This window comes from Pseudonaja textilis, chromosome 8 (genome assembly GCF_049901715.1).
Source record: "Pseudonaja textilis isolate UNSWEBS1 chromosome 8, rPseTex1.2, whole genome shotgun sequence".
Lineage (NCBI taxonomy): Eukaryota > Metazoa > Chordata > Lepidosauria > Squamata > Elapidae > Pseudonaja > Pseudonaja textilis.
Genome location: NC_141997.1, coordinates 16,051,528 through 16,063,571, shown reverse-complemented (window position 1 = coordinate 16,063,571; position 12,044 = coordinate 16,051,528). Strand labels below are relative to the sequence as shown.

The 12,044-nt window shown below is 33.2% G+C and overlaps 1 protein-coding gene across 2 annotated transcripts in view; it reads right to left on the bottom strand.

Annotated features, from left to right (window-relative positions):
- The window catches only part of DHRSX (dehydrogenase/reductase X-linked), a 139,080-nt gene that overhangs the window by 84,909 nt on the left and 42,127 nt on the right, over positions 1 to 12,044 (bottom strand). For both annotated transcript variants that reach the window (XM_087938394.1, XM_087938393.1), the window contains exons 2-3: positions 11,928 to 12,035; positions 617 to 685 (exon numbers count right to left, since the gene is read on the bottom strand). In XM_087938394.1, the coding sequence (XP_087794520.1) occupies positions 617 to 685; positions 11,928 to 11,943 (85 nt within the window). In that variant the 5' untranslated portion in view covers positions 11,944 to 12,035. The remainder of the gene's footprint in view (positions 1 to 616; positions 686 to 11,927; positions 12,036 to 12,044) is intronic.

Genomic DNA, 12,044 nt, shown 5'->3' with positions numbered 1-12,044 from the left:
TATGGAAAAGCTTAGCATCACCCAATTAGTGTTAAGTGGTGTTAGTTGTTTAATGGAACTCCACCCAGGAGGATATGTTGTAAAGAATATAATAAGCCTAATAATAAGTTTGGTAGGGCCACAGGTACGGGTTTTCTTTCTACAAATTAACCAGAAATGACTAGGCTAAACCGGGCCGTGGATGATTTTGTGATGCCGGTACCGGGCCGCAGCACAAAAAAGGTTGGGGACCACTGCCTTATAGGACTGCTAACATGTTAATGAACTATATAAGAAAAAAATGAAAATAAAATCCCATTTCATACGTAATGTCAATCTATCATATATTGTTTGTTATGAAAGTCTAAAGATTTACTTCGCTTTAGATTATCAGAATCTAGCATTGATACCTTTTACCGCAGTACATTTTTTGACAGTAAAGTTTTCTTTTGAAAACTCAAAATGGAAGGACAGCGCCTTTAGAAACATAATCCGTTGCAGCGAAAGGGAAAGAATCAGTTTTTCAGCAATGTGCATTATAGAAAATGTACATAAAAAGTAGAATGAACTTAAAAGAAAAATAAATTGAGAAATGTGTAACATTTATACATGTAGTATAAAAGGCCATATAAATTACCTTTCGCGTTCAGAATTTCTTCTTTGATTTTCATCACAGATCTTTGGCCTATCTTTTCATCATTTCCAGCTGTTAGAAAAATCAAAATAGAGAATAATGAATGACTGGCAACATATTATAAATACAATCATAATGTAATATAAAATACAGAAAAATTACTTTGTATCAAATGTTTAGGTAAAGAAAACAGAACAACGAACAGTGAAACAGTGCAGGTTTTTTTTAAATATAGCAAGTAAATATAGAAAGATATATCTAGTATTTTCATAATGAAAATGGTCCTATGTCTTCTTTAATTGCCTTATTATATACTTGAAAATATAGAATTTGATCAGATCACTGTGATGCTGTAGTGGGAAAACATATGCATGACATAAATATAATGAGTTGAAATATTAATTCAATTTTTATGTGAGTTTTCCAAGAACGGATGTGGAAAAAATGTAAAACAATTTTGCTAAAAAAAGTAAGTATACAAAAAAGAGTATGTATAGTTTTAAAATAAGATTCTATACATCAATACAACCTATGATGTACTTTCTAGGAAATAATAAATAAATGCACCATATTAAAATATAACTTGGTTATTGATGGTCCTATGCCTGGAAAAGGAAAAGAAAAGAAGAGGGTTGGGTATCAGGTTAATAACCTGACATCATTTAAAAATATATATATATTGTACCACTACTAAAACAACAGATTCAGTTCAATGAGAACTGATCAAAACTGTTGGTGACTAATTGTTGCCTGTGGCATTGTACAACAAGGGTGGGCCAAAGCCCACCTTTGGGGTATACAAAAATTAAGGTACTTAAATAAACATTAGCATAAATATATACAACATAGGCAACATAAATTAAAATACTTGCTTAACCTGTATATACATTTTCAGGAACAGCAGGAAAAAACTGACAAAAAATAGTAATAGAAGTGGAACATCTCCCTGGAAAATTGAAATCTGGGAGCAAAAATTGTATAGTTCAGGTTCAATGCTTTTCAAAAGTACAAAAATTCACACTCAGGCCAACAAGCCATATCAAAATAGAATTCTAGCTTAACTAGATACACTTATAAGATAATCTAGAAAAAAATTAATGATAACAATACCATATTTTAAAGATATGAAAAACAAAACTATTCACTCAAGATATATTTTTTAATCTTAATTTAATCTGCCAGTTTGTCCATTATTTGCTAAGTGATTAAAACCATAAATGCAATAGATACCATAAAGACATAAATGTTAGAATGAAGAATAGAAACACATTCAAGACATTATTCCATAGCTGAATTTCAAAAACATCTCCATTGTCTGTCCTGCTTTTAAGTTGAAAAGTGGAGAAATAAGAATGCTGTTTAATAAATGGAATACCATTCTTTTCTTCATATATTCATTACATTCACCTTGATATACTGTATACCAATAAATTTTATAAATAAAATGCATAATTTACCATGTAACTATATATTTTGATTGATTACAGGAGATTAAAATTGAAAAATATATTTTGCTCTTGCCTAAATTTCTGTATAATGCTTTACATATTTCAATACATTTTCCTAGCAATAAATTTTCTAACCAAACAAAATATGTGCCAGGATTAAATATTGGCAACTTAAATAAATTTTCCAGGGCATCTCAAGATCAGAGCCAGGTAAGTGAGGTTTTGTGCAATATAAAATATAATGAAAAAGACTGGCTTCTATGGAATCTAAGAACTGTAAGGAGTGGTAGAAAATATAAGTGTGTTTATTTCTTTTAATTTATACAGCTATCCATCTATAATAAAACTCTGGAGAGCTTACAACAGTAAAGCCACAGAAAAGTGGAAACCATGAAACAAAGCCACCCAGAGGCTCCCACCTTACTTAACCCAATCCCTGGGGAAAGAACTAGTCATGTCCTTCCAGAAGGCTAAAAGAGTAGGGGACGTGCCAGATCTCTGGAGGGAGAATTTCCCACAATTCAGAAAGGGTGTGCATCCTAGGTCCCATTAGATATCAGTATTTAGGCAAGGGAACTGGAATCTATCCACAATACCCTGTTTGGTGGAGGGGGCAGATACCACCAGGGAGATGCAGTCTATCAAATAACCTGGATTCTTGCCATTCACAAGTTTAAAAGTGACAACCAAGAGAAAAAACTGGGAGGCAGGAAGGCTAGTGTGATGGGTGGATTGGGGCTGGGGAGAGAGGGGGGAGAGGGAGAGATTCTGGCCTTTTGTTGTAATAGTTTATTTGCCATTTCTCCAACCAGGCTGTTGATGGCAGTCTTTTCGGTTCCTGCTTGCCAGCTCTAGTCATCACAGAGGAAAAACTGGGAGATAAATATAGTGTCTCTTGATAGAAAGTCTTATGCAGTGAACAAAGCATTCAATATTAAGGTTAATTTTTAAAAAGCTTTCAAACTTCTTCAAAGGAGATAAAGAGTCATTAGGTTTATGATATATTGTTCATAAAGCTCCTGCTAGCATTAACGGATGCCGTATGAAAACAAGCATAGATTTTGAGTGTTCAGTTTCATTTTTAGTACTAAATAAGACTTTTCAACCCTAATTAAAAATAGTGTCTATGAAAGGTAATAGGGAGGTTTGATTTATTATGTTCCGTTATTATTGTTTGCACATCTTTAATGTGTTGTAACGTATCCAGGGTCTCTCGATTTAGCAGGACTATAAACTATAAACTAAATTGTGCTAAATAACTAAAAGCAAATTTACTAAATGGCATAATGTCCTAAAATGGATTAAGATATTTGAGAATTAGTTGACTGTAACTGTTGTTCAGTCACTTATACTTTTTTAATCTGGTAGATTCCATTTTGCTATGGAATCCTTCCCCTGCCTTCACAAAATGTGTCCAAAATATTTAAGTTTCATGAAGAGACCTTGATGTTCTCTGAGCTGGGTTGTTTTCTTGCAGCTATTTCATTATCCAAACTACGTAACCTTTTCAGTGCTACTAAGAAACAGCGTTTGCTCAGGGATCCTAAGATAGGTGCCCACCAACTAGAATTCTTTTTAATTATTTCAGAAGGAATACTGGGAGCCTTTTAACCTTGAGGGATCAAGCCAATATAGCTTGTATAGTATTGTAACATGAGGCCAATAAGGAGTTTAGCCCAGATTAATCCGACTCTCATTCAAATCTCAAACTGGGTCTGTGTACAACCCCCTACTTCCTCCCAAGTGTGAGTTGGTATTTGGTTAACTGAAGGAAGGAATGGTTTTCCTAGTCCTCTAGTTATATGCAAAAAAAGGGATGAATTTTTCATCCTGATTGAATTAATTTGTCCAAGACTCCTTCAATGTCACATCTTTCTTTCTATTAAAAAGGCATTATACTAAGCCTTTAAATATCTTATCAAACCAGTTTTTATTTTTTATAATCCTATTTCTGAACTAAAGATAAAGTCCATTGATAAGAACTGTTTAGGTTGGCAGTTAAAATATCAAACCAGTCCAAATATGATCTTTGGGGTTTATTTCTAAAAGCTATACATGAATTTCTAAAGTTTCTGGGGGGTAGATCTTAAATCTTTCTCACATCCAGCCAATAAAGTAATATCATCAGTATTTATAAGTTTTGGATGTTTCTCCCAACAATGTTAAATTCAAATAGCCATTTCTGTCTATGATTCAATTCATAAGATGCCGTTATACTACCTTAATGTATTCCTCTCTCATTCTGACCCATTTGTTGCTCTATAATAGGTTCTAACTATTGCTTTGTGGTTCTCATATAACCTGTTGCAACCATGTTTTTAAAGGTTACCCAATTTCTTGTGGTTTACACAATTAAAAAACTTTCTTTAATCAATGAAGAAAAAATAATAATTTTTGGAATTCCTGTATCTTTTCCATTATCCATCGGATGTTAAATGTATGTTTCAGAAATTGCTGGGTCTTCAGAATCCAGTATGTATACATGGTATCAAGGAACACTGGACCAAAATTCAGATAATTCTATCAGTTCAGATGAAAAATTCTATCAGTTCTTCCAAAATTAGTACTTTCTGAAAATGGATTATAATTCCCATTATTTTCAGCTAATATACTTAATGGCTTATCATTTTTAATTCAGTTAATGAATTTTATTCCTCCTGTACTTTCGTTGGAAAGACCAATTAAATGATCAGAAATCAATGCAATAATTTAAATTACAAAGAGCTATAAAGCACTATAAAGTGGTATATAAGTCTAAGTGCTATTGCTATACCAATCAGAACAAAATATAAGTATAGCTTTCTTTCTATGCAAATATACACTACCCAGAATGCCAGCCCCCCCAAAAAATGTTACGTAAAAAGTATTGGTCATATGTAGCATGGATAGGATATAGCCATGAGTCTGATCTTGTCTAAGCAATTTCCAAGAATCCCTGTTTCCATTTTGCTAACCTCTCATCATAATACAGGTGAAACTCAAAAATTTAAAATATCGTGCAAAAGTTCATTTATTTCAGTAATGGAATTTAAAAGATGAAACTAATACATGAGATAGACTAATTACATGCAAAGCAAGATAGTTCAAGCCGTGATTTGTCATAATTGTGATGATTATGGCTTACAGCTCATGAAAACCCCACATCCACAATCTCAGAAAATTACAATATTACATGCAATCAATAAAACAAGGATTGTACATAGAACAATATCGGACCTCTGAAAAGCATAAGCATGCATATGTACTCAGTACTTGGTTTGGGCCCCTTTTGCAGCAATTACTGCCTCAATGCGGAGTGGAATGGAAGTTATCAGCCTGTGGCACTGCTGAGATGTTATGGAAGACCAGGATGCTTCAATAGCAGCCTTCAGCTCTTCTGCATTGTTTGGTCTCATGTCTCTCATCTTTCTCTTGGCAATGCCCCATAGATTCTCTGTGGGGTTCAGGTCAGGCGAGTTTGCTGGCCAATCAAGCACAGTAATCCCACGGTCACTGAACCAGGTTTTGGTGCTCTGTGCAGTGTGGGCAGGTGCCAAGTCCTGCTGGAAAATGAAGTCAGCATCCCCATAAAGCTCGTCTGCGGAAGGAAGCATGAAGTGCTCCAAAATCTCCTGGTAGATGGCTGCGTTGACCCTGGACTTAATGAAGCACAGTGGACCAACACCAGCAGATGACATGGCTCCCCAAATCAACACAGACTGTGGAAACTGCACACTGGACTTCAAGCATCTTGCAATGTGCGCCTCTCCATTCTTCCTCCATACTCTGCATCCTTGGTTTCCAAATGAGATGCAAAAGTTGCTCTCATCAGAAAAGAGGACTTTGGACCACTGAGCAACAGACCAGGTCTCTTTTTCTTTAGCCCAGGTAAGATGCTTCTGACGTTGTTTGTTGTTCAGGAGCGGCTTGACAAAAGGACTATGACATTTGAAGTCCATGTCCAGGATCCGTCTGGGTGTGGTGGCTCTTGATGCACTGACTCCAGCCTCAGTCCACTCCTTGAGAAAGTCCCCAACACTTTTGAATGGTCTTTTCCTGACAATCCTCTCCAGGCTGAGGTCATCCCTGCTGCTTGTGCACCTTTTTCTTCCACACTTTTCCCTTCCACATAACTTTCTATTAATGAGCTTTGATACAGCACTTTGGGAACATCCAACTTCTTTTGCAATTACCAATTTTGAGGCTTTCCCTCCTTAGGGGGGGTGTCAATGATCGTTTTCTGCACAACCGTCAGGTCAGCAGTCTTTCCCATGATTGTGATTCCTACTGAACCAAACTGAGAGACCATTTAAAGGCTCAGGAACCCTTTGCAGATGTTATGGCTTCATTAGCTGATTAGAGTGGGACACTTTGAGCCTAGAATGTTTAACCTTTTCACAATATTCTAATTTTTTGAGATTGTGGATTTGGGGTTTTCATGAGCTGTAAGCCATAATCATCTCAGTTATGGCACATCACGGCTTAAACTATCTTGCTTTGCATGTAATGAGTCTATGTCATATATTAGGTTCACCTTTTAAGTTGCATTACTGAAAAAAATGAACTTTTGCACAATATTCTAATTTTTCGAGTTTCACCTGTAATCGTCCACTTTTGACACATACACTTAAGTATCCTTTTGATCCTTACATATTAGATCCATTTTTCAATTACAGGTAGATCTCCATTTGCACTGCAAATGAAAAAAAAGTTGACATATAGTGCTTTTTAAAAACTTTCAATTTGTTTGTTGTAGAGAACAAGCATCCATTATGATCTTAATCAACAGATGCAGATCAAACAGGTCATCCAGCAAATTGACATTCCCATTCAGTTCTGTTTAAAAAGAGTAATGGGTATGAAATGAAATCTTTTCACTTTTTCAGTCTAAGCAAAGGAAAAAATATCCAAATAGTGCAGTGGGTATATGAAAGGAAGGAACATGAATGCAAGATTTTTATCTGATCTCTCCTTTTCCATCAGTTGCTACAGAGTGAATTATTTATTAAAGTCTTCTTTAATATCTTAATAATCATTTCAGACTATACAGCATGCATTAATAATTATTACTGATCATTAAAAACTCTTGTGCCTTCCAGTTTGAGCTTCTTCGGTGACAGACCGAAACCTCGTCTCTCCGAGGCTTTGATCTGTGTTCGCCGCTGGAGTGCCCCGAGCCGGCTGGTTTCAGGGCTAAGCCACCCTGTAGAGGTGGTGAAGAGGGGGGAGACTGCCTGCAGGGTTGAGGAGAGCCGTATCTCTCCTCCCCAGCTGGCCATTACTCCCTTTGCCGAAGGCAGTTGTAGCGGTGGTCAGAAATGGCCACCACAAAGAAGAACTCGACTGGAAAAGAATGTTCAGGAGGAAGATAAGAAGAGAAAGTTTTGGTTGACCGGGTCAAACAGCAAAAACAACAAATAAGGTACCCTGGAATTTAAACTTAACAACACTGTTCCCAAAGATTTTGAAGCTGCGAAGGAGAGAGAGAAGGGAAAGGATTAGGTTTTTTTTCTTCCCTTCCTTATACTGAAAGCTAAGAGTCTTAAGCAAGAAACTGAAAAAAATCCACTTTGACATTAATAGGCATCTATGCTGAAAATAAAAGTCAAGGGGATAATAAAGATTTCTGGACATTTAAAAGTTTTTAAAAGCTGGAAAGGAGGGGGGGGGAAAGAGAATAGAAGGGCAGGATCTCGAAAAATGGAGGAGACTGCCTGGAATTAAGGAATGGAACTGTAATTAAAAGGAACTTACAGTGAAACAAGATTTAACAAGATTCCTCAAAGATACATTTTAATTGAAACTTGGTAACAAAATAATAGAACCCCAGGAAGAGAAAGTGGAAAAAAGAAGCAAGTAGAAAGAGCCTTGGATTATTTGGATTACTTGGTGCTTTTTGGTTTTGGAAATCTAGATGACTAAAATTAACTGGGTGGTTGTTTAAAAGTTTTTAAAATGGTATCACTCTTAGAAGAACTGAAAACGGAACTTAAAAAATGGAAAGAAGATGCACAAGAAGGGAGAAGTTCTTTTGGCTTCGTGTTTCAATTCTTAGAAATGGAGATCTGGAACTATGAGAAGCAACAAGAAACACTTGCAGAACAAGAAGATTGGAACAAAGAAGAAGCCATCTTTAATGATCAAATAATTTTAAGTGGGGGGAAAAAAGAAAAGGAGGGAAAAAGAGTGAAAGGTTTAACACTAGAAAAAACAACCAAAAGGAAGAACAATTTGAAAGATAAGTATAATATTAGAAAGCAACAGAAGAGGGGATTACAGATGAGAGAGTTAGAAGTCGAGAGACTAGGGGGTAAAAAGGGGAGGGAGAAGAAGAGGGGGAAGAAGGCAAGGAAAAGAAGTTGTAAAAGACAGGAACAAGAAATGGAGAAACAGGGAAAAGATATAAGGATTGTAACCATAAGTTGGTTTAGAGATAATGGGTGAAAATTTAATTGTAAAAGGGATTCTGCAAAGGTACATAAGATAGCTTTGTTATATTACAATAGAAATAACTTTAGAAAATATGATGATGGATAAAATATTTATTGTAATGCAGTGGGATGTTTGTTAATAAATAAATGAATTAAAATGATTGAGAGAATTAAAAAGGAACATTTTTATTTATTAGTAATGATATATAAAAATATAAGTGAGAAATGTGGGAAAAAAAGAATTAACTATGGAAAGTTTATAAGTGTTCCCAAGGAAGTATGATATTTAATTGAAAAGAAATGTTAAACATGTTAAGATTTTAATGAATATTAATGATAGAATTGAATTGGAATGGAATGTTTTATTTACATATATATATAATTTTTTCTTTTTAAGAATATAGTGTCTATTTTAAGAATGTACCAAGCAGAATTCAATTGGAAGTTATGTATTATATTGAATGCTATAATCTTAAAGCTATACATTGAAGCTTAAATAAGAGCTTGAATGGATAAAATTAAAGGATATAAAGGTGTCATACTCTAATTGGTAACTACAGGGAAAAATTTGCTTAATAAGAAAAGATAATGTGAAATTGTGACAGGACAGACAAAAGTATAAATATAATGATTTGAATTGAGATAATTAAAACAAAGTTGAGAAAATTAAGAGGGGGAAAAACTATGTAGAAAATATAAAATGGTAATAAGATATGGAATAGAATATAAAAATGAGCATGAAATTGAGTTTTGTGTCTGTATGAAGAAGTGATAACCTGGGACCATGCTATTTTCAAAAAAGATGTTTTATTTGTATTTTGTTTTTGTGAAAAAAAACCCAAAAATTAAAAAAAATCCCAAACCTCTTGTGTATTTAGTTTCATACTGGTATAAATTAAAATAAATTACTAAAATCTCTACCAAAGTGTAGAAAAATGAGTGGTCATTTACTAATGCAGTTTGATTTGAATTCACTCAATTTCTTTTAATCAATCTATACATTTTCATTTTCAATATTGAAAAATGTTATTAAAATTAACAATGGTACCGCCTTGAAACCATACTTGAAATTGTTTTAGAAATCCTGATTCTTAAAAAAAATGTGTTGTTATCAATGCATAATCCTTTTGCAATCCAATAACAGAAAAATAAATGTACCAACTTTTTGATGAACAGATGTTTCTATAAAATAACGCAAAATATTATACCTTTAATTCACAATAAATAAAGTTTAACATGCTTTTTTATTTCAAGAATTATAAAAAGGATTAGCAATCAGAGCCTATTTTATTTTAATATTGGCTGCACAAAACTACTAATTACCTTGATGTAATGTATTTTTTTCAGTTTGCTCCCTTAGTTGATGACTAAATAAGCACATTGTTACTAGAATTCCATATTATTATTATTATTATTATTATTATTATTATTATTATTATTATTATTATTATGCAACTTCTAATAAAACAGTTCTATTGAGCTGATATACTTGGCCAACAAAACAAATAAATTAATAACATACTGTATAAGGAAGACTCTACAATGGAAACTTTCTAGTATGAATGTATCATCTCTTTATACAACAAAGGGAATATTTGTATAACTTTTTTCTAACATAGTGTTTGTATTTAATTACAGTCATTTGAGATTTTTTGAGCAGGTAAAATGTCATTATTTTGCTAATCTACAATATGTCACTAGGGAAAGAGGATTACAGCAGCATTTTCCATGCTGTAATATAGGCCTAAATACAGCATAGAAGATAGGTGATGTAAATTATTGTCTATCAGATGATACAACTCGTTATCATTATGTAGAAAAATAAAAAGCAGGGAGAATGTTTTCTCAGACCAATTATTCCTTTCAAAATAAACATCTTAAAAAATTCAGAAAAAGATAGAATAACAATTCAATAAGCATCTTAATAATTACTTTAATTCTAATGCTTAAGACCTTAAGGTCTTAAGAATTCTTGACTAAACTGTCAAAACACAGGTAAGTATATTTATAAATTTTGTTTTAAAAAGTCACAATTAGTTTCTAACTAGATAATTAGACAAAGATATTATTGTGCAATAATGTCTAAACTTGTCCTTAATTTCCATATTCATATAAAGGGCCTAATATCAAACAGGAATTAATCACCAGGCCTTCCCATGATAAAGAGCTTGGAACAATTACTGAATTAAAACAGCATGGATTAACCAATCCAATTCTTTAAGAATCACCAGATCTTTCTTTTTCCAACAAACACCATTTTAAAATTTAGGGAATTTTATTTCACAATTAAATCATGAACAAAATCTTTCTAGATTAAAAAAAAAGGTACATTGTCAAAAAATAGTTGAAACAGAACTAGATGAGCCTATAAAGATTTTGAGAACAAGTTACTTTATATTTGAAAAAAGTAAAAGTGAAGATAAATGTGTTGCTATTCAAAAAATATTGAGTAACTATCGATAAATCTATCATGGCAGGAAAATTCTTCAGTCAATTTGAATTTTTTGAATATCTTTGGTATACATTCACAATGGATATAAACAATAATCAGATAATCAAATTAACACACTAAATAGGTAGTCGCATTTGAGGTCTCCAGACCTTACTAGCAAATGAGAGATAATGTAAAAAAAAAAACCCCAAAGGAAATGGGAAGTTCACTGAAGGCTAGTTGTCAAAAGCTGTGATATTTGCAGTTTGGTCAAATGGTTAAGACACCAGGCTAGAAAGTAGGAGACCACAAGTTCAAGTCCCGCTTAGCCATGAAAGCCAACTGGGTGACCTTGGGCCATCACGCAATCCAGCTCACTTCTTAAGTTTGTAAGTAAGTATGATATATTTATTTTCAGAATATTGTCTTATAGATGAAGAAGAGAACTCACTCTTTGGGGTTTATTTGATTAGTCTTAATAAAGGTATCACTCTTGTTATTTTGTAGTAATTTCACTGCCTTTTCTTGCCTTGTATGAATATGATGGTTTTTTAAAATATATTTTTAATTATACCTACACACATACACACAATACAACTGGAACGTTTTATTTCAACAAAGGTGTTTATGATTTTATCACTACTTTCACAAATGCTTGCAAAATGTAAATTATATATTGTTTTTATTTTAAAAACTGAAGGCAATCTACTAATCACCAGAAAAACTTACATTTTTCAATCAAGTATTTTTCTTTACCTAATAGAATTTTTCACCAGCAAAGCAAGCTTTATGTAACAGTTCTTTTGTATTTGTATTTATATTTCTTCTCCAACTGCAACCTTCTTAAACCTGTTCAATATCAATAACTTAAATGTTTTCCTAATTGTGTCAAATAATCTTCTTCAAGCCTCCAAGCAATCTTCTGGGGCAATTACTAGATTTAAAATGCTATTCAGATATTTCTGGAGGGATTTAATAAACAGGATAAAACATGCAATTAACAGATATTAACACAACAGTAATACCTATTATAACGTGCATTCCAAGTCTTGCCAAATTTTTCGCAGTATGGTAACCAATTCCTTTAATTCCTCCAGTTACTATGGCAACTTTACCATTTTGAAGAGGAAAAACTGTGCAAA